General features: G+C 36.0%; 1 protein-coding gene across 5 annotated transcripts in view; it reads right to left on the reverse strand.

The window, feature by feature from the left end:
* The window catches only part of CADPS2 (calcium dependent secretion activator 2), a 287443-nt gene that overhangs the window by 66124 nt on the left and 197128 nt on the right, over positions 1-24191 (reverse strand). For all 5 annotated transcript variants that reach the window (XM_074539967.1, XM_074539966.1, XM_074539969.1 and 2 more), the window contains exons 14-17: positions 13441-13542; positions 9294-9357; positions 7111-7234; positions 4615-4635 (exon numbers count right to left, since the gene is read on the reverse strand). In XM_074539967.1, coding sequence (XP_074396068.1) covers positions 4615-4635; positions 7111-7234; positions 9294-9357; positions 13441-13542 — 311 coding nt within the window. The remainder of the gene's footprint in view (positions 1-4614; positions 4636-7110; positions 7235-9293; positions 9358-13440; positions 13543-24191) is intronic.

Below are 24191 nucleotides of genomic sequence, written 5' to 3' on the forward strand. Positions count from 1 at the left end.
GATACAGACATCAGACCCTTCCTATATCAGATAAAATGTTTCTGCTATAACAGCATACTGTGCAAGGCATCTAATGGGGATGACTTTGCACCGTTCTTGTCACCAATGCTCAAGAAGACGGAATTCAAACTTTAATAGAGAAAGACTCCTGAAATGATAGAAATGAAGAACAGGCATCTACTCTGAGACAAGGTGATGAAAGTCTGGGCTGCACGAGTACTAAACTCTTGTCTAAAAATGCATCATAGGGCAGGGAGGAACTGGAGATGACGAAATGCTAATGAAGGATGGAACTATCCCTCCCTCATTTGGGAGACAGGATAAGATTGTCATGCTTAATTTTGGGAGCTAATTTAACTGTACAGCACAACTAATTTAACTGTATGGGTGATGATACACCTGTACAGCACATAGGACTTGAAATGACCTTCCTGTGGGTGAAGCAGGGGACTGAAAAGGGGAAGCACAGTGACAAAGGCTGACTCAGCCCTACTGTTAAAGGAGGATGTGGGTATGTTTACAAAGGAGTATCAGGATCCAGTCTGGGGATTATTTTACAGGTCCAAAACTGAAATCATGGATGTTTGCCCATATCCTCATTTCCATTTAGTTGCACAACAGAGACCAAGAAGGTGCTATGCTGCTGTGCAAGACACTTCTGTTTGTTCAGTGAAATGAACATGCATGGAGAGCTTAAATCAAGTCCTCTCCACGTACAATGACTCTCTCCACTTGCCTTCTCAGCTTCAATAATGTTTGTAGTGTTCTTCTTTTTTAAGCCAGACAGATCCTTCTGAGCCTTGAGGGCATTTACATACTACCCTTCCTTTAGAAACTTGAATGTAATGAGTATGTTAATGATTGATGTCTTAAACCCCAGCAAACTTCTGAGTTTCTCCTGACCTTCTCTTGTATGGAGTTAACATTTATTCAGCCTTTGGCAGTCTTTCTGATAGAAACAAATTTTGGCATCACAACTGATTTGTCTTTGAACAATTGTACACTTCAGAGTAACTATTTGCTCCAATTTTAATGAAATTTATTCTTATTCCTTTTATTCAAACCGTTTAGCAGAAAGAGCCCTATACTGAGTTACTACAGAATTTAAAAAATTGAGTTAAAAGACAACTGAACTTATAATTCAAATGTTTACAATCTGTCTGTTGCTTCAGAAATTAATATCCATGGACAATGATAAATACTGCCCTGTTTGCTTTACAGACATTTACCATTTTAATCCCTTTTATATCTGCACAGCAAAGGAATGCCCCTGTGCTGAAAAATGCATTTATGTGTAACTTTCTGTCTTTTCTCAGGCAATAACAGCAGCAATAGCAGAATTAATTAGTCCTCAGCCATTTAGATTTCTAATAAATTTAAGAAATCTAATCTAATTAATTTATGAGAAAGAACAAATAATGCATTTTATTACTTTGTGTGTATGGATGTGTATTAAATATAAGTTAAAAATAAGAAGTCTGTGTAAGGAAGGCCATCTTTTTTGAGGGAGAGAAAACAGGTGATGGGACCATGCAAATCTCTTTACGCTCTTCACAGGAAGTGTGCAAAAAGCATATGAATAATACTGTTTGTCTCTGGCCTCAGAATCTGCAGGTCCATTTATGTTCAACATTATCTATAGGAAGAGTTAATATAAGTTAAATACTGAATAAGACAGGAATACATGCCATACACAAAATGATTGAAAAAGTATTTTCAGGTAGTGAAATCTCAAAGGCAGCATATACTGAAATGAAAATGGGTCATACTTAAAAAAAGATTTTCATGTATTGATGCTGTGATTCATATCCTTGACAAATTATAAACCCCTGCTGCAAACTACCAGGACATTATTTAAGAGTTCTTAGATATAGTTCAAAATTATAATAGTAGGTTTCCTGCTATTCTCTTCATAATGGTAATTATACTGACTGAGCAGATTAGCTACTCCATGAGAAATTCAGCTGTACATGTAATAAAGAATGACATGCTGAACCCTATATAATTTTCATGGCAAATGTAATTTTTGTTAAAAAAAATCCATTCTATATTCATAACAGTACAATGATGAAGGATGCTCAATAAAACGTCATCCTGACTGTAAACGAATATTTTTGATGGCAGTGATGCTTATGCCACCATGTTTGCCATTAAGAAAGTAACCACTGTCTTTGGGAAAACATTCAGAGACTTGTTCAGCTGAGACTCTGCAAATGAGAGCACTTGGGGAATAGACCTGGGAACCTGGCAACCACGCTGCCAAGAAAAGGCTCTTACAACAAGAAGAATTTGCATATTCACCTCTGTATTACCTAACAAGGACACTCCTGAAATTCAAGCTTCATTATCAGTATATAGTGCACAAGTTAAAGGGTAAATAACAGCTATCTAGATATAGTTTTTCTCATCTTCCACAATAGTACAATATATGGTATTAGGGCTAAGCATATTATACATCAAGTTCATTATGAAATCTGCAGGAGTCCAGCTAGAGACAACAACAGGAGCAGGATTTGGCCCTAAAATGTATTGGGATTCATCTCAGTGGCTTTGTCTTTTGCATCAGAGAAATATGTCCAGTGCTTCACAAAATTCCAGTGGATACAGTCTATCTACTCCTTTCAAAACAACAATTTTTTTTTTGAGTTTTTGATTCATTTTCATTTGCATTTTTAGTCAGAACTGGTATTTAATTAAGCAACTAAATTATAAACGTAGCCTGTACACCTCTAGCTTCAGCTAACTCAGGCAGTGAACTTACTATATGTGATAGGCTTTCCTCTCATCCATTCTCTAATCTACTTATTTGCCAGGTCACTTAAGGGACAACTTTGCTATCCTGTGTTAAGAAAGGCTATGGTTTCTTTCAAAGCGTGGTGAAACCTAATGTAAAATATTTAAAAACAGGTACAGCTATTTATTTATGTATATATTTATTTATGTCTTTATTTATTTATTTATGTGTCTGTAACTATGTCATTGATGCTTAATGGTTTTGTGCTTCCCTCATAAAGAACCTGAGAAAAACAAAGATTAGCAAGTGTGTGGCACAAGAAGATTGGAAATTCAGGTGATACATATTGTATAAAAATCAGTGCATTGCATAAAAGTGTATACATAGTATAAAAGTGCACAGGCGAGGTTTTGGAGTGCCAAGGTGAAAGGAAAAAATCTCTACAACTTGCCAAATAATTTTCAATTAACTTCAATTAATTTTTTTTTAAATTTCTAATTTCAAGGCATATTTTCTTTAATTCCTAGAGGCGTAAAAGTATTAAACGGAATATTTGTGCTATCTAGCTTTGGGTATTTAACGCAGAGGGGAAAGATTTTTTAGGGTGTTTTGCATTTGATGCAGTGAGATTGTCCTTGCACAGAGAAGTTGCTGAAGGACCTTCAGAGCACTTGGAGTCCCCTGCCTAAGGAACCTCCCTGTTGATGGGAGGGGTCAGCAGATGATCTGAGCGTTGTGGGCTCCCTCAGCCCACCCTGACTGACTGTGGCACGAATATCCATTCCACCAGTGCACTGCCCGATCTCTTCTTGAACAATTCCAAAAGACCTTCTGTTTACCTTCTATTTACCTTCTATTTATTTAAAGCTTTTAAACAAAAACCACTGGAAGTCTTGGAAATCAGCGGAATTTTTTTTACTTCAGTTATGGACACAGTTGTTAAAAAAAGCAGTCTTAATAATTTGCTTGTAATTTTCAAGCCCCTCATCAGCAAGGAGATTCTCTTTGAATTACCTTCATGATAACTTTGTTATCATCACACCAGCCTGTCTTTCCAGATGGAAAATTAGGTTCATCATGAGAGTACTACCCGCTCAATGCCCCTGCCCATAACTGTGTTTGATATTGCTGGTGAAACCCCAAAATGCACCGCAATCATTCTGTCTTTGGGTATGTATGTCAGGTAAGACAAAGCAGTGCACGGCTCTATTTCACAGTCTAGATATGCACAATCCCTCATATTTCTATGCAGCCAGTTTTACTCAGCTGCAAATACTACTTCGGCTGTGCTCTTTGTATGATGACTTTAAAATATTGGGATATAAGAACTCAAAACTCCCTCCCTGTATGACTGGAGAAGATACACCATATCATCATGAAATTAGGAAAAAAAAGAACTACCTTCCATGTAGCCCTCAGCTATACCTAGAAAAAGAAATGTATCACTAAACAAAGCCATATGAGAGAAATGTAAAACCAGTTTCACAAAATTAGTTTTCATAGCAATATCTTCATTAATAAATTGAAAAATTCTGTTTTGAAACATACAATTTTTGCAGAGGACTGTGAAATTACATTTCTCTAAATACACAAACTGGTTTTGAATTTAACAAAATTAAACTTTTCTGCATCATTTAGTTATACCCCTTTCAGAGAAAATACAACTTCATCATATTCCAAAACAGAAAGCTAAACTGCTAATAAATAGGTACATCATAATTAAGTATTAGTGTAAATACATGGACTCAACTACACAAAAATTAATTTTAATATTTAAAAATGCTCTGGTATGTTGGTATTGTTCAAATCAAGAAAAATATTAACAACAGACACAACACACTACATCTGTAATACATGCAGACATGCAAAATAGTAATCACCTGGGTCCTTTTCCGTTGTTGCTGAATAAAAAAATAGGGAAAGAAAAACATCATTACAGAAATAAAACTCATATAATTAGAGAAGAATAAATACCACATAAGGAGTTCATAGCTTCCTAACATTTTGAGTACATCACACAACTGATGGGATTTTTCATGTGAGGGAGAAATGGTGCATATTTCTGAGTAATATATTTGCATTTACTAGCACTATGTAGTCTTTATTTCAAGCTCAGCCACTAAGCTTGCATCCATACTGTGCATGGGAATTCAGAAACATATATGAGAATATTATTTGTATTAGAACCTTCTTTTTATCTCTATGTTTTAGGTATTTGCTATTGGTCTATAGCTGATATTACCTTGTAATATTTACCTTTTGACCAACTAATATGATGTTGTTCAGTAAATAAATAGTAAAAGGACAAAAATAGACAAAAATCTCCAAAAGATGTGCCAGCCACATTTGAGGACATTAGTAATATTATAAAGATAAGGACTCTACGCTTCCTGTATGCAGTTTGAGGAGTAAGCATTTAATGCAAACACTAATATAAATTGCTTTCAAGAGAAGAATGTAACTTCAGTGCACAGATACAACAATGCTCCTATAAACCTAAAGGAGCAGAATGAAACCCATTGATATAAAATATTACATTTATATTGGTACAAAAGTAGGATGTTTGTAATGACCAGAGTACGAAAAGTAATCAATACAGGTCTCATTGCCATTGAAATCCAGTGCATTGAATTTTCTGATGTTACGATGCTGGAGTCCTTCACTTTCAACAGTACTTTATTCTCACAAAAGTACTTCACCTATTTCTCTTTATATATGCAATGATGTGCTGTGCTTTGTGTTTATATCTACATGAGTGTAAAGCTACTTAAATAAATCTAGTTGGGTTCCTACCAAAAGGCAATAAATCCAAAAAAGAAAATTGCAAGTCGAAATATGGGAGTCAGTTTCATGTTCTGCTCCAGCTTACTCGGTGTTAGCAGTGTGAATATCTTAAAGTGCAAACTTTGCTACTTCAGGGGAGGTCCCACAATTCTCTAGGATACAGTAAAAAATCTTGGGAAAAGATTTATTTACATCATGTCAAAAAACTTTCCAATCCATTTTATTGTCAGGTATCTTTTACAAGCTTTTTTTCAAATTATAAAAAATGTTTCTATTTTTATACTCATTGTTTCAACAGGTTTGATACATGACTTAAATACTGAATATTAACATTTCCCTTTATGAATACAGAAATATTAAAAAACTAAGGAAAACATTCTTTTTTTCCCTTTCATTTTCCAGAACAGGTTTAATATTCATCCTTTTTCTCTTTAACACAACATGATATCATAATTAATTATGATAAACTGGTTACTAGGATGGTTTCATGTTGTTACTTCCATGATATAATACTGGTTGCTATAGTGATGAGATGGATCTTTTGTTAATCACTTGTGAGATTGGTTAACTCATGTTTTTCAGAGAATTTGAGCAGAGATACAAATGGGAAAAAAGTTGGCTTTATAATATTGCTAAATATTTGAGGCTTCTTCAAATTGTTCCTAAGCTAGCTCTGTTTCTTCAGGTGTATTGCTAGAAATACATGCTATTTAAAAAATTAATGTGTATAAAATTTGTATTTTTAAAAAAACAGAATTAATCCTGCAATATTTTCCTGAGAATAATTCTAGCTCCAAAAATGCAGTGCATACATCTTTCTGTTCTTGAATACATTTGGACAGGAGTATCTCTAGCTTTTTGTACTTTATGGGGAGAATAAAAGTCTGTCTTGAGAAGGCATTTGACTATTATGACTTCCTTTTTGTTCTCCATAAGATTTACAAATAGTAAAATGACATTGTGCATCCTGGCCATTTTTTAAAGCAGAATTTTAGTTAACTTCATAATGTGCTTTATAGAACATACCAAACTTTCAGAAAAACTCCCGGTTACCTTCAAACTTAGTATTTTGTTCCCTTAATTCATTAAATCAGTATGTAATTAGGGTTTTAATGATCAGATTATTGTTATACATCTGATCACACAGTAGCAAAAATAAATAGCATTTATCTATTTGTCTGCCTTATAAATACTTCAGAAAAGAATCTATACACAGTTTTCAAATTTCAAGGCAGCGACACTGCTGTTAAGGAAAGAATTTCCTGTCAGTAGTTTAATCACTGGAAATAGCTAGAGAAATAAAAAATAACCCATAAACAACCTCTTAAATTTATGAAGAACTCAAAAGTAAGAACAAAGGGCAACTTAAATTAGGAAGTCCTAGTCTTTTATTCAAACAGGGTCCCAGGAGGCATATTAAAGCAATGAATAGGAAAAAGCTCCACAGTTCACCAGCTGAGATTTTAATGAGACATTTCCCCTTGCTGTGGAAGGGGTTTGTTCTGGAAAGGGAAAAGGCTGCTCACTGAATATGCAGTTAATGGGCATTGTTGGCTTTTACAGCCACCTCGGCAGTTGATTGCTGTACTAACCTTCTATTTTGGCATATTCTGTAAGTCGCGTGTAATTGATCAAGGCAGCCTTCTCCAGACATTTTCTAACCACTTTCTTCACCTCTTCTGCTGGTATAGGAGTGGCAATATCTTTCATTAAAACCTGTGTCAGAGACAATTATACCACTTCATTACAATTACCCAAACCCCACAGGAAAAGGACAAAAGTATACTAAAGTTACTACAGATCTGATAATGATTAAAGGCAGAAGTCAAAAAGGAACTATTTCAGCTTGGTGGACCTTCATCTTTGAAGGTTTCTGTTCAGCCCTGATTTGACTGCCTATACAGTATTTATCCCTCCTGTTTGCCATCTTGCAGCATGCCAATCAGTCTTTGGGTGACATTGAGACCAGTAGAACAAGAGCATTCTGTGGATGGGCTGGATCACAGTTACCACTAAAGATGTTATTATGGAAATTGGCTTGGTTCTCGGCTGTGGAAAAACTTCCACCATTGCAGAACCATGGACTCTTCCATAGGGTAAGGTTATTCAATTTCAACACGTCCTTGCTGTGAAAAAAATGTCATCTATATAGGGGGAAGGGAAAACATTGAATTTCCAGCAGAATATTTTATTATGGACAAGTAGAAGAACAGTCCATATAAATGTTTTCAAAACATGTGAGTTGTTACCTCACCTATTGCAAGTGAGGTGAACCAAGAATCCATACCTCTTTATATGAATGCAGCATAATATACTCTGGATTACTATGTTAAAAAAATGTTTATAATTCACTTGCATTTAAAATTTAATTCTGCACTTCATTAACTTTCAACAGGTAAGTGTAAACAAAACTCAACATGGTTTTATCACATTTTCATGTAAATAATAAAATTTTTGATAACTCACAACCTTAAAAAAATGCTTCTCAAGTGAATCCCTGGACAAGATACACCCTTATATATCTAAAAGTTACTGCTAAAAGAAGAGAGCGAGAGATGCAGTATAGGGAAGGACACGGTAGAAAAGAAACAGGTTCAGCAACAGAGATACTATTAGGAAGACATTGCTGCAAATCAGGCTTCCAGAATAGCTGTACACAAATATGACATCTCTATCTGTGTTTACTTGATTTTTCAATTAATAACTTCTGAGTTATCAACAAGTAAATTTACAGTATTCAAAACCTTTTGTTCTTGGTCTGAATTTTTCCAAATTTTTCAAAGACAAGTAAAATAAGATGGTTTTAACCTATTGTGCATCCACAAATGTAGAAAAGTACATTTATTCCCAGTCAAAACTGACAGTGGTGCTGCTTGAGCACCACTTAGAGCACCATTACAATTTGCAACAGCAGGAAAGGGGAGAAGAAATTGATGTTTCAAAAAGCACAAGGAACCTACACAGCACTGCAATCACTGAGATGCTAAGTGAAATTAAACATATATACCTAGACTCCTTATGTGTTTTCTGAACATGGCAGAGGTTTTCTAAGAGAGAATCTCAATCCATGAATTGTTCTGCACTGCAGAATAACTAATATTTGCCAGGATCAAACCTCACAAATTTTGGCAAAGCAACACAGCCTGGGACCTAAGCCTTTTCCGAATTCATAACTTCATCAGACTCCTGCTGATACAATTCCTTTGGAATCTCTGCTGGAATTTGAAGTCCTTTTTCCACAGAGATGACTGAGATGCTTTTATCATTATGAGATATTCTCCTTTCCAGTCAATACAAGAGGATTTGCTGGGCAGGAGCTGACATTTATAGCTGCCTATGTCAGATTTGCTGTGTATAGCTTTTGCTTCTTAAATTGACTCAGATGACGCATTTATTGAATATTATTTAAATTATACAGAAGGAGTTTAATATTCCATATGAGTATAGGCAATATCAGCAGCACAGAAGGCATAAACAGCAGTAAGTGGGGGCTGTAGAGCAGACTTGTACCACTTTAGGGTTAATGCTGGGTAAGTGTTAAATGAAAAAGGACCAGAGTCGCTGACTACAATTCAGTGGCTTGAAGCGAAGTCCAGTAAATAACTCCTGCAGAAAATAGATGTTTGCCTCTGTGGAAGACAATGAGAGAAAAACCAAACCAACCATCATTCCAGTAAGCAGTTATAACCAGCAGTAAAATAATGAGTATGCTTTTCAGCAACCTGAATGCAAAAGAAAAATGCAGGCTCAGCAGGACTTGTGTTCCCAAACTTACCCTTTCAAGTAATGAAAGTGTGGCTTTTAAAGCTCCTTCAGGACGTCCAAAAGGGAAACAGTATCTTAAAAAGTAAAAAAAAATTAAAAAAGAACAAAAAGGAGAAAGAAAAAATAAGAGGAACACAAAATTATCTGAATTATAAAAGCTGCTTTACTTTACTTTAAGATGTATCTACATACAACTTGTATTATGTTAGCAGAAGACTCCCATACCTGAAGTACTAATAAAAGCAGAAAGCCTCTTCAGTAGTTTACCATGGAGTACACACACATAACTGCAGTATCAGCTCACCAACACTTCATTTTAGGCCTAAGTGCAGAAAAAAACCCTAAAAGGCAGAAAGCATCACTTCCAAATTATCAGCTATGAAGGATATTTAAAGGTCTTTGATGAGTTTAATTGTCATCTTCCTGGAAAGAGGCACTATTTCTCATGTAGCCATGACTGCTACTGGACCTGTGAAGCAACATTCTGTATATAGTATTTTATTTTAAAATTAGATTAAGACAAGGATAAAATGTCAAGTATTTTAATTTCTAGAGATATCAACGTTGTCAGATATTCTGCGTTTTTTCTATTATATTAAAAATACCTTGGAAAAGCACTTATCATAAATTTTATCAGCTACAACTTAAACCCTACCCACTCCTAAAATCATGTAAATTAAAAAGTGATTGCATTCATAGCTTTATTTTTTTATTTTTGTCTGCTGAATGATGCAATATAGCAGGTCAATGAGAATACAATTCTCAGGCAACTGTAACCTCTCTTAATCCTGTCTATAAAATCTTACTGGGATATCCCCAATTGGAAAAATGATTTTTGCTTTGCTGAGATTAATTTTTTTCTTATTATTACTCACCGAGAACAGTAGCCTCCTATTCTAATGTTTTCCACTAGTCAAATCTTTTCCTATGATAAAAGGATTCAGACCAGTGAATGTTATATCTACATTTTGGTCAGCCAAAATAAAGCCCTACAAATGAGGTCAAAACAGGATTTCCTGCAGTGAGAATTCCAGTATTTACTTTTATCTCTGCAAAGACTCCAGAGATAAAATTCACACAGCCACGCAAGAGGTTAAAGTCCAAGACCTTCATGATAGCTTTCTCAGAAATATTGTCTCTTGCACATTTGGTGCCTGAGAGGCTGGCAGAGACCAGAAGGCTCAGTGGGCAGAGAAGGTGACAGAGGAAAGGTGTAAGTACCTTAAGAACTACTTTAGATGACAGCCACTAGCACAGGATGGGCTGACTGCATGTTAATCCAAATGGAACCAGGCTGATAGCAGTGAAAATGAAAATTTAGAAGGTCATGAGGGAATATTAAAATTGGGAGGTGCAGATCAGTTGGCAGGCAAGGGAGAGCATCTTTTCCAGATGGGTGTGACCTAGTCACTTAAATGGACACAGCAAATGCTCAGAGCTGCTCTGAAAAGGCAGGAAGAGACATGCACTCTTCAATTAAACTGCCCATGACAGCTGACCAGGGCATGCAACAATAAGCAATGAAGAGAGGGCAAAGCTTAGAATAAGTATCAACATATTCCAGAAGAAAAAAAATGCTGATGATCCTTGAAACTGTACCGCTCATCTGCTACTTATAATGATCAGTGAGATTACAAAATGTTAAGTGAGGATTAGAGGAGCTGCAAATTCAAAATTTCAGCTCTAGACATATACACTTGACTGATATCTTATTAGGAAAAAGTATAATGACAATATTTTGGGACACAGGTTTGAATTGCTTTCTTGAATACCTAATTTAGCCACAAAAAAAATCTTATTCTGGATTCAGTCTCAAATGTGAAGAGAACATAGTTTGAGAGGTGCAGAACAGAAGAGCTGCTCTGTAGTAATAATCACAAAACAGAACAATTTAATAATGTAGCAAAAGAGAACAGGCCAGAAAATTCAGTAAATGTACATTTAGTACATGTATCTACAATTTCAAGAATGGGATATATATAAAAAAATATGAAGAACTTGAAAAACAAAAGCAAAAGATACAATCAAAAAAAGCAAGAAACCTTCAAGCAGCCTGAGGTAAAATTCAAAAATGTAGGAGCCAAATGCATGCCACAATTAAGAAATCAAAGTGGTAACAAACAATCTGACACCCTCTCTGTGATTCCATGAGGAAGATAAAGAGGTTATCATAGACAATCTGGCATCTAAAAATAATAAAACTTATGTGAAATTGAGGGCATGAAAGTCTCTGAAACATTGTAGGAAATGTAACAAATAAAGCACATGGGTGCCCAAACTGCCAGCAGAAAGGACAGTGGAAGCAAGAATCCAGCCTGGGAGAAGGTGGGATCATCTGATGACAAGGAATACAGGGCATTCAAGGACAGTAAGGCCAAAGAGAGAAATTCAGTGTATACTCTGAATAAATCCTCACTGTTTAATGTATTTTTCCAAATATTCAGCATTTCACAGTTATCATAACAATTTTGAAGGACTGAAATATGGAGTTGTTTGAATACCACATTTTCCTAAGAAAGCAATCTGACAGCCAAGGTTATTCTTTGTTAATTGATAGAGGGGACCCTTATACATGTTTTGAGTCAAGGTTTTATTTAAAATATTACTACCATTGCTTTGTCAGGATGTCCTATATTGTGACTTTATATGCTTTATAAATTTAGATTCGAAGGCACTATCACTTGTCTTTCTTTCAGTATTATGCCACTATCCTCGTTTAAATCCAGACATTTCACCTATTATTTTATTTTATTTCCAGTATTTGTTCACAGTAAGAAATAGCAATTACTCCTCACCTGGCAGAGGACAGTTTGTCTGTATTGATCAAATAGGATTTTAAGGCAAACCTTAGAGTCCTCTGAAGGATGAAGTCATTCATATTTGAATGACACATTTAACTGCTCTCAAGGAGGAATTTCTAATGCTGTTCAAATTTGCTCAAAATCCACCAAGACTGAGGCAGAAACGTTCTATGTTGCAGCCCAAGCTCACCAATGTAACTCTAATTTGTAGGTCAGCAGACATGATGAGGATGTTTATTTGTTCCAACTCAAAAGATAATTTAGACTTTATTATACATTTTCTAATTAGTCTCATGCATGTGAAGGCCTGAAGTTAGGGAGCACTCTGTATCATTTCTCCTGCAAGAGCTCTTTGCTACCTTGGAAGGGAGGAAAGAGGAAAGGAAGGACTGTTGTTTTTCCCTGAAAGGAATACTCTCCAAGGAGAGCTCTAGCTCTTTTTAGTTTAATATGCATATGAAGTCCCAAGTGAAGGCTGCTATGTCCTCTATGCTCCAAAAAATCCCCAATGACCAACGATGACACTGAATCTCAGATATTTACCTCATCAGACCAGAGAGGCATTCAACAAACTCACAGTCAACCCTGCCAAACAAAAGTTCTGATTCACAAAGAACTATCTAAACTGTGGAACTGGTTCTTATGATGTGATACAGAGACCAAAACAATTCTATACATACAGTCTAAAAGAATCAGATTGACAGAATAGTGGCAGATAGGTTAGCTTAGTGCGACAAAGTAACAGGTTTGGTGGTCTGTCTGCAATTTTTATACTAAGTTTCATAAACCATCAATTGCTGCAAAACAGCAGGAAATCCCATTTCCTCTGTTTCTCATACTCCTTCTCGAAACATCTTCTGCGGGTACTGACAGTCCTTAATATGACAAACTCCTCATACAGCATGATGAACCTTAACTTAAGAAAGACAAGTATATCATGAAACTAAGAAAATTACATTAGACATCAAGAAAAGTTTTAGCTGCCATCTATTAAAGATGTTGTCTACTCCTATGATTTTCTTGATCCATAGTAATTCAGAAATAGTTATGGCACAGTCACTTTCATTCAGACAATTTTCTTGGTTAGAGTTACACAAAGTTTGAACTTTGAAAAAATCCACAAAATCAAGGCCTGTATTATTGAATAATCTTTTCTATAATATCTATAAACTCACATATTACACAAACAAATTTCAAGTACAACCACTTGTGTAAATAAATCATTCCATATTTAAGCTATTCCTTTGTAAGCAGACCATTTTATTTTCACTCCACTCATTCAAGACCATAATCAAACACCATAAGAAAACTCTTCCAGAAAAAATGTAGTATTCATTGAATAAATTTTACACTCACCTGAAATGGCTTATTTGGTTTTCCAAAAGGGAGGAAAGTCTCTCCTTAATTTCCTCAAACCTTTCTTTCTCTTCCACAGATACCGTTCCAATTCCATCTGGCCTGTAATATTATATGTTTAATAGCCATTGACATCCCTTCATGCTGATTTGTCTTTGGACAATGATCTTTAATTCTAAAGTTTTCATTTAATGTGAGTGTTAACTCCCCTTTCCTCTTCCTCACTGTCTCCAAGGATAAACAGTTACTTGTGAATATAGCTAAAGAACGGGCTGGACAAAAATTTCTCTTTTGAGTTGAACTTTTGAATTCAAGTCCTAAGTTTCTAAGTTTCTACATCATCTCAATATGAACACAAGTTTGCATGTAGTTCTCCCAAATCCTTTCAAAACACAGTATCTTTTCTCAAAAAAAAAATAGTACTATTGTTAGAGTAGAGAGGTCTACTGAAATCTTGTTGAATTTCATCTCCTTGAATCTTCTGTTTATTTTCCTAGAGGCACAATATAGCTAAAAGTATTTTAAAGTAAAGGTGGGAAGGAAACTGGAGTGAGAAAAGCCACAGCAGGCAGCACCTAGGAATCCTGCATAGTGAGGACAGAGCTTGATTCCCCATCCTACATTGACAAATAGCATCATGTAATCAAGACTTCCATATAGATGCAGTATTAAAGATGTAACAAAGTTTTTAAAAACCAAAAGCTTTGGCATTTTTAAGCATCAAATTTGAGTCACAATAATTAAAAATAAGCTTATATTTAGTATGTTAAAAATACACTTAGTCTAAAGTCTTAGCCTAAAGGTGTTACTAATGTATTTATATTAAAATTATGACAAGAGTAAAAAAAAAATTAAATATACAGCTCCCAAATATTATTTATGCCATGCAGTCACAACTTCCCCATACACAGCATACATTAAAAAGAAGTATCTGAAATGTTCCTATTACTTTCCTAACTTCTTGCTCCAAGGTAACAAATAAGCTACTGCTTCTTGCCTGAGTTTGTGAACCTGAAACTATGTGTGGCTCTGCCCTGGATCCTCTCCAGAGCCTCCAAAACTATCTCAGTGTTTCTAGAACTGAGAAAATTGTAGTAAAATGACATAAGGAAAGACAACATTCTTTTTTGGAACATTCTGAATGTTCCAAGAATCATTCTAGGATTCTATGAGCATCTTTTTCCAAAATTGGTACTTTGACTTTCTGCATTATACTTAAACCTAGAAGGGGTAAGTTGCTACCTGGTCATGACTTGAACAATTCTCTCACCGTTTAAATCACTTATATTTGTGACCTGTCAAGTCAAGGGGGAAAGAATGCCTGATTTCCTTAAATTATTGTGAAGACAACAATAAAAAATCAGATGTGGTGGGGATGGGAGTAGTGAGGCACATCAATGCACTGTTGTATAAATTTGATGTGAAAGAGCAAAAAACTTATCTTCTCTCTTTTGATGGATGCCAGGATACTTTACCTCAGCCTTCTGACAAACAGAATGAGCTCAAATTTAAGTAAATTGCACTGTCTGATTTCATTGTCAGGAGAGATTGTGCTCTGGACTGATAAAGTAAATAGTTCTGTCATATTAACCTCGCTGAGGCATGTCATATATGTGTCAGGAAAGACCTAGGGGTGCAGATAACAGTAAGTGAAAAAGGTGAGCCAGTAGGATGTCATATCTGTCATCCTGCACTAAGGCTGGGATCACTATGTACCAGGGACCTGTCACTTCACTGAGTTTGTTGTCATTAGGAACCTTGTAGACAACAACTAAAATTTTCAGAACTGCTATAATATATGTTTGCATAGAAGCAGATGTCCCAGAAAGAGGAGTACATAAAAAGGTTTTGGAAAACGACCACCTATAGCGCTGAAAAATTCACCTCTTGAAAACATGCTTCCAGAAAATAGCACAAAGTCTAAACAACCACAATTTTGTCTCTTCTTCTTGCAAACCTCATTGCAACAACAATATAAAAATGCATTTTTGCAACAGAGTCCTGAGACATATCATGCTGGTGATAATTTTTCTACTTTGGGGAATATATACCTACTACTGATTAGAAAAGAATCAATGGAAAAAAACCACCTGTTTCTGAGATAAGCTGAAATATTAAAAATAAATAAATATTTCAGTATTTCCAGTAATTTAATCTTATGGATATTTTTTCTTTATTAACTTTGAAGACTGCATAAAATAAATACCATTGTTTTGATCTGGTTACTTTTATTTATGCAAGGAAAATCAGACTCATACAGTCATTTAGTTTTCAAAGGTTTAGGCCATCCATAAACTATGTCAGAACTATTTTGCAATTAAAACAACAACAAATGTGTCCTTCCTGCTGTCTCAAATGTAATGGACTTGATTTTTTTCAATTCAAAACTAGTACTAAGCTTTGATATTGCAGCCTGGGAACTCTCTTACAAGAGCACAGCCAGAAAAGTGACGGACTGTCTTAAGAAGAGTTTTCATTTTAACATCATCTTCTCAAGAAGGTAATGGAGAGTGAATTTTCCTTTCCTCCAAACTCTTTTTCCTCTTTATTGTTCACAACGTTTTTTAGAATTAGAGAACTAGGTGAAAGAGTGAACACTCAAAACCTGAGTAGCCTTCTCTCTCTCACTACCATTTTTTGAGGGCTCTGTCAGTTGGATTTAGATTGGCTTGTCTCACCTGCTTAGATCACAGTCTAACTGGCACAGATATAATGTTGTCTCTTGCCACAAGTGAAATTGATTGATTCACTCAGACTTAAATATCAGAAGAGATTTGAAATAAATATCTCATGAACTAGAGCTAGTAAATGCAAGTGGAAAGTAGCTGTTCAACCATGAACCACTTAAATAATGAACCAAAAGTAATGGTTGATCAGAATTTCAAAACTTGCTTTTTTACTGCAAAAATCTTGCAAGATTGTTGTCCTGACAGCAGTTGCTCTAGTGAGCTGACTGATTAGGCAGTGGATTTTGGTTTTCCTGTTGCAATGATCTGTTTTTCCTCACATTATATAATCCTTTAAGGCTTGGAGCTTCATCTAGGATTATTTTGATCTCTAGAGGTCTTAAAACCTGCAATAATTTGCAGAGGTCACTTGATGAATTGTAGGATTAAATTACTGTGAAGACCTACAACAGGTAAGATAAAACTGCATTCTTGTTCCAACAGGAATTAGATAAGGACACTGGGTTGGCTGTGGATTGTTCCCAGCCCTCAACTTTGGAAACAGCTTCTCCTAGTGGCCTGTCAGAGAGAGAATTGTTACCTTAAGCAAGGCTGCCTTGGAAATACTAACTGAACATGCCTTTCTTGCACTGGAACATCATTGATACTGGTGATTTTTTGCATCTTTACATGTTTTAAAAATTATAAAAGTATTTTCAACATGTTTTCTTCATTAAAAAGACAGACTATCACTTTGGTGTGCCATGAAAAAAAAAGGAGTATGAGGAGAGTAATGTACAGATTGATATTCTAACATACACACAGGTTTGAACAGTAAGGCTGACCAAAAGAATTTGCCATCTTGCTAGATCAAGATGGAAAATTATTATGGAAAAAAAAAAATAAAAAGAACCCTACTTCAGTTAAGGTCTTTAAGACATAGAAAAAACAAAACCAAACTTAAAGGCATCTTTCTTCTAGAAACAAATTGTTCTAAAAGACTTTCATGCTTTCTGAAAGCACTTGTTTTTTATATCCAGTAGGATGTACAATCAAATGAAAGAACAGTGACAAATTTCAAATTAGCAAGATAAACTGCTTGTTTGACTGCTTGTTTCTTAGAAAACCAAAGACTAAGTTTTTTAGAATTTGATGTAGAATTTTTATTACCTGTTTATAGGACTTGATATTCAAGAACTTAAATACACAAATTTTCCTTTAAAATGCAACTGTATTAAGGCTTTTGTAGAGTCCATGGTTTATGTTACAGAAATGTAAGAATGACGATTTCCACTATCAGCTCACAGAGCAGATGTCTTTTTATCACAGAATATGAAGACAGTGCATTACTGCATGGCATTCAAACACAGCTTTACCCAGCAGACACTTGAAGACTGAGCATTTTCTTGTTTATATTAACTATTCTTCGAATATTTCTGACACAAAACTGGCACAATAGAGCCTTCTGCTGTATGCATTTCTCAGGCTGCTCTGACATCTGCTTACAGGTCATGCCCTTTTTTCACAACGGAACGAAAAAGATCAATTCTGAAGGTCACTAAAACAGATTAAGATCATACATTGGGTTGATTTTAATTATCTTTTATGCAGTTATATTTTCTACTGAAAAGCAAAGCATGTATTAATGTAATGTCATTTATATAGGGTTTATATAGGATTATGTAAAGGCAGTAATTAGTTAAAATTAATAACAAAATATTGTATCATGTTTGGGGATGGTAAGCCTACCTCTGTGTTTCATATACCTTGGACATGATCAGCTTCCAAAAAAAGAAGGATGAACTGGAAGATGCAAGGTGCTTGACACAGGGCCTAGTGAAAAACTTCTATTCTCAACAGCGCCCACAAGCCTCAGAAAAAAGGGAAGATTATATTCACTTGGAAGAAGAGAGACAGCTTTTTATTGAGAGAATACTGCTTCTCCTTTAGCAGCACAAACTCACAAAGCGTATCAATCCTAAAAGGTCATTTTCTCATTCCATTGTTCTGGGCAAATAGTGACTGATACCAAATGACTTCTGAACAAAAATATGGGTTTAAGGATGAGAAATCCACTTTCACAATTCTCATTATAAATGATTGATAGAAAAATGAGACAAACTGCAAAAACAATAGACTCTTGTTACATCTCTAGATGCTGTACCAAACGTGAGAGAGACTGGCAGACTGATGCTACACACTAACTTCCCTAAAGTTCCCCACACTGTAAGGGAGCTCGGGCTCCTTCCTCCAGCTGCTGGACAGCCTGGGAACAGATCTAGGATTAAAGCAGAAGGTCCATCTGCCAATAAAAACCAGTAGAAGTAGACCTTGCACCTGCTGTAATTACCACACAGACAGAACATGTAGGATTGAGAGTGAATAAGAAACACCACAGGAAGAGGAAGCATTTTCAAGTCCTTAAAACCAAAATGTTCCACAAAATCCTGTTAGCAACATTTTCTTGAGGAAAACCATCTAAGAACAAGTCTACATGATATACAAATATTTTATATATAAAGCTGTGCATGTGAAAACGTAACACTCCTGGGAAGAGATCAACTGGACAAAACATTTCATGTCAGATGGTGAACACGAGCAGATAAATGGTGAAACCACTGACTAAAGTTCTGGAATTTTATTTTAAGTCATATTCCGTATTGTTTATGAATGACACAAAATTAAGGAGATCTTATCAAGATACAGACAACCTTACTTTGAAGTTAAGTTAGTCAGAGAATAAAATACCTATTCAGAAGTTCCAGAAAAAAAATAAGAAGAGACAGAACAATGTAATGGCACTATTTTCTTTATTTTCATGAATTTCCTTGTCCCAGATTTAAAAGGGGTGATTTCTCTGAACACTCTTTTATGACTTGACTTGACACAAAGTGTAAAATTGCAATAATGTTTCTTGCCACAAAACACAAAAAATGAAAAGAAATATATGAATGCATAGCACTCTCCAAAGTTTCCACAGTTTCACTTCTCTTGTCAAGTGAAACCCATTATTCTACTCTATTTCCTCCAAGCATAACCAAAGCAAGAAGCCTATCAGAGAGAAAATCCACACTGCCAAATGATGGCAAGGACCTAAAAGTAGCTTTCAGAGAGGGCAAGTCTACTACAGAACTAGAAAATGATTTTTTTTGTACTGGTGTATTATCATGAAGTAACTAATTATGAAGAAGACTTCATTTTCAGCATAATATGTTTTAAAAATGAAGGCAACTAAAAAAACCCTTTATGAAACAAATGAAAAAAAAACAGACAGCAGTAAATTCCCAGGACCACCTGGCGACCTGAATTACCTGCAGGTATGTGGAAGCTCTCATCAAGAACTTCTGGGGAGTGGGAGATAAGAATCAGAAAGGGAGGATAAATACCAGAAAATACTAAATACCAGAAAATAAAAAGTACCAGGGAGCCAAGGGGAATACAGGCCAGTAAGTCTTACATGCATCTGAGAAAGTCAGAAGGAACTATAACATAAGGATATTTAAGTATAAAAATAAGGAAATTTGGGTAAATATTACCTATTGTCAAGTCTGTATGGCTTCAAAGCCATAAGACAGAGAAATCTTACCTTCTGACCCTGGAGTTCTCTAAAAGGATTGGAAACAGGTGGATGAGTGTGACCTGATTCATCTGAAATACCTGGATTTCCAAAGCTCTTTTGACAGTCCCTAATCAAAGGCTTTAAAGGCAATTAAACAGTGTCTGAGTAAAAGTTCCTACATTTACACTTAAAATTAGAGAGATGAGTACCTGCTGTGAAGGTATGTTATCAGTAAAGTTCTGCAGAGATTTGAGCTATTTTATAGTATTTATAAATTACCTGGCTAACAGCTGAGAACTGAGGTGATAGAAAATGAAATTTTAATGATAGTTATGTAGCATAGTGTGGAATTCCAGAAAGACCCCATGAAATCAGGTAGCAATACAACAGAAAACAATTACAAACATAGATAAATGTAAGGAAAACACAGTTGTTGTTCAGAATTAAGATCCTGGTTTTATGATGGATAATTCCATTAAATTGTTCCTGCTCAGTACCAGTCAAAGGAGCAAATCAACACTGGGAAACACCAGAAAAGGATAAGCAACTAGCAGACAACTTCTGTCCAATGCAATCATTGTATTGTTCACTTCAATTCTTGATTCTTAAATAGCAAAGAGACAGAACAGGATTTTTCTTTTTTCTCCTTCACCTCTCCAATAGTAGCAGAGCATGAAATGAGATGTGTAGGAGTCAAGTTCAAAGCAATAGTTCTTCAAGCAAGAGGAGGCTGAGCTGTGGAACTTGCTGCCCGAGGTGCTGAGGGTGAAAAGGGTTCAGGGGGGCAATGGACAAGTATCTGAAATAAAGACTCACTCCAGGTTACCAAACAGGGAATATTCTGAGCTGCAGAGAGCTGGGAGTCAGAAAGAGGAAATATTGCATATGCTTGCTCGTCTTTTACTACAAGCAGGTCAATGCTGGAGACAAATGACTGACTGGTTTGAAGAACCCTGACTCAATATGACTGTTCTTCTAGAAACACACCTGTGCTGAAGCTTTTACAATAAAGACAAAAACTCCCAATCTGTTCATCTTCAGTTATATACTGATTTTTGTAGTCTTACTTTCACATTCACTTCTCATATCTGAACTTCCATTTCATCAGACATCTTTCTGAATAAGAAAAGTTATAACAAGGGAATATGTTTGAATTTTGAATTTTTCAATTCAGTCTGTAACTCAGCAGGTGGAAAGAAGTCACTTCACACTTCATGTGATACCCACCAGCATTCATTTCAGACAAGAGGGACTAAATAGAAGTCACAGCATGAAAAGTAGACAAGAGTGAACATGATGGGGAAGAAAACAATAGCTCCTACCTGGACTGTTTAGACTGAAATGTCATCATTCAGGAATGTCCTATAGTTCTCTGTTCTGCCCATTTCACTTTCACCAGCAACAAATTTATGCATAAGTCCAAAGCAAAAAGTTTACTTGTGAAATAACTATATTGATGAGGACTATATAGAATATTTCATATGAATGCCCATGGAATATTTTAAAAGAAAATCATGGTGATGAGAAGCCAAAGGAGATGGTACAGTAAATCCACATAGCACCACAAGTATAGACAATGAAAGATGATTTTATTTACAGAAGAAAATAAAATAGCTGACTCAAAAACAAGGATGTATATTTGTTTAAACACAGCACAGCTATATTTTTAGTGAAATATTTTCCTTGTTGGCTATTTAGGAAGAGAATGTCTTAAGACTATCATCTACAAAAGCAGAAATACCTTTTCTACATAAGCAGTTTGCTAGCCCAGTTGTAATGGACTAACAAACAGGAAAGGAAAAGAACAAACAAGCTTTTAATTTCTCAGTCTAGGACTCAGCACATTGTGTTTGACCCTGAGTAAACATTTCTGTTCCTAAACCAACAACACTGGCATAAGACACACAAAGTACAAGTATGCTTGATAAATCTAGCAGAAGTTGTTGTCTACCTCTTCATCTCAGGAAAGAATAAAAAGGAGCTGGGGACTGTTCTCTAGTCCTGAGATCAGGAGACAAGGTCTGCTGCATACAGCCTACTGTGGAGCTCAGGTCTCTTCTGTGCTCCAAATGTCCCTGGAGCTCTGTAACAACAAAACTTGTGCATGGTTATTCCAGGTGTCTGGAAATAAACCCACAGTACTGTGTTAAAATCTGCAAGATTACAGCCTGCAGCATGAGAGATGCTTCATATCCTACGGTGCAGAAAACCAGCACAGGGGACACCTGAAGGTTCAAAAACATGTTGGGAGAATTTTGAAAACATATGAAAGATGGAAAGAGCCAAAGCTGATTCAGATTTAGATTCTCCTCAACAGAAACAAAGGTGAGAGAAACTTGTATATGATTGCTTGACTGATGTCACTAGATTGCCTGTTATTTTAAAATTCATACATAAAAGAAATGGACAATGTGAACTACAGATGCAGCTGCATTTCTGCATGCCCCTCTGCCACCTGACTTCAAGATCAATTTTGATGATCTTTCTCAGGCTTGGGGAGGGTCTAAGATCCCTCTGTGAAGCAAAGGTAACATATAAATTAAATACATCATGGCCAGAGTACAAAGCCCTTTGTTCTGTGGTCTTTCTGATTCCCAGACTGACTTACAAAACAAAAATGTGTAACGCCAGGGACCAGCCTAGAACTTTGGCCTGTCATGCATTGTCTGTGAAATTCTCTTTTACCTTTTACTATTTTTCAGTGCTGCAGTAAATGAATGAGTGGGTATATTATGTGCCCGTATATCTGTGTCTGTCATTCTGCGTGAGTGTGTCTGCCTCTGTCCTTGACTTACTTTTTTTCTTTCTTCATGTTTCTTTTTTCTTCCTTTTTACAATATCTCAGTTCTAGTCAGACCCTCTCTGTTCAACACTTCTTTTATTCCTAAAACACTCATAATGCTATTCAGTGAATATCTGTACTGTAGGAACAGACAGAATACAGAGTGCTTACCACTGTGTAAATGATGTGCTCTCTGAGATATTTTCATGCACTGCGTGCACGGTTGTCCTTCACTCAAATTATGAAATAAAAAGAAATGTATCTACCTTTCTTTTGAATTCTTGAAATAAGTTTGAGCAATTATCACATATGTTTGTCTGCTTAGGTTGAACCCAATAATAAAAAGGCGAGAAACAACAAAGACTTGGACTCAATAGGAAATACAAATGTGTCAGGTTCTTGAGGAACCGATGAAGAAGCAGGCTTTTACAGAGAATAGGTTACCAAATAAAAGCCAGAAATCTCCTAACTTACTGCTATGAATGTTAAGATTCTTGACAGCGTTTCAAGCACATTCAAAACCATTTCAATTTTGGATATTATTATCATGTATTATATATTGTTAGTCTACCCCAATGAAATCACTCAGGTCACAAATCCCCAGCTCCAGATGAGGCTTTGTCTGAGCCAGTGAAGGAAACAATATCCTTCCTAAGGATTAGCTCTTCTTCTCTGGCTTGAGGACAAGCAAAACAGCCTCTGTGCCTGGCGGGTAGCAAAGCAACATAAGCACACATCTTGGGACAGAAAATGTCTCTTCCAATCCTAATCAAGATTCAGTTTGGGGACTTCCTGAGAGTAATTTCCCTTTGGGATTGTGATGGTTTCCCCTAGTGGCAGGATTGGACCATTGGGAGGATCTATTGGGTTTCTCCTTGCTATTTTTGGACTTCTTAAACATATTCCATAGAACAGTCTACACCTCTAGTGCACAAAATAGACATAAATGCATGTTCTCCTATAATTTGATAGATTGCCTGCCCCACTTCCCACTCAAATACAAGGAAGACAGGGAGTCAGTTTATTGAGTTGCCACTGTGATGGTCAGACACCAGAGCACATGTTCTGACGTGAGGCTGAGGGAGTTGGGCTTGCTCAGCCTGGAGAAAGGGAGGTGATGGGGTGGACTGAGCCCTCCAGGGTACACACCAGGCATGGAAATAACTACACTGAAATTTGACAGGTTCAAAGAGGGTAAAGTCCTGGCTGGAAAAAGCCCTGAGCAACCTGGTCTGACCTCATAACTGACCCTGCCTCGTGCAGGAGGTTTGCCTAGAGATCTCCTGTGGTCCCTCCTGACCTGAGCTACTGATCTGCAAGTGGTGCTCTCCAGCAGCAGAGCTTGTCCTCTCACAGTCTGGAATAAGAGGTAGATGAAGCACTGCTTCTTTTAAAGAATGCGCAAAAATAGCAAAGCAACAACTTATTTTTTTTCTAAGTCTTTCACTTGCAAGTGGAAACACTGTGGCCAAAAGCTCCAGAAGTAGTCTACCTGTCTAGTGGAAAGGATTCCAGAAGTGCTTCCTGGCTGGGGCTTACAGCTAATTCCCAATGTAAGTTATTTCTCTCTGTAACAGCACAGAGAGAAGAACACAGTATAGTATGATTAGTTGCCAAGCTACAGACTGCAGAAAGAGTCAAAATTTCCCTTAAACGGCATAATTATTCAAAATGTTAACTGGTAGTACCACAACACAAATGCAGAATGAAGAAGATTACCCTTTTAACAGGTTTTTATCTTGAA

The sequence above is a fragment of the Zonotrichia albicollis genome, chromosome 4, assembly GCF_047830755.1.
Source record: "Zonotrichia albicollis isolate bZonAlb1 chromosome 4, bZonAlb1.hap1, whole genome shotgun sequence".
Classification (NCBI taxonomy): Eukaryota; Metazoa; Chordata; class Aves; order Passeriformes; family Passerellidae; genus Zonotrichia; species Zonotrichia albicollis.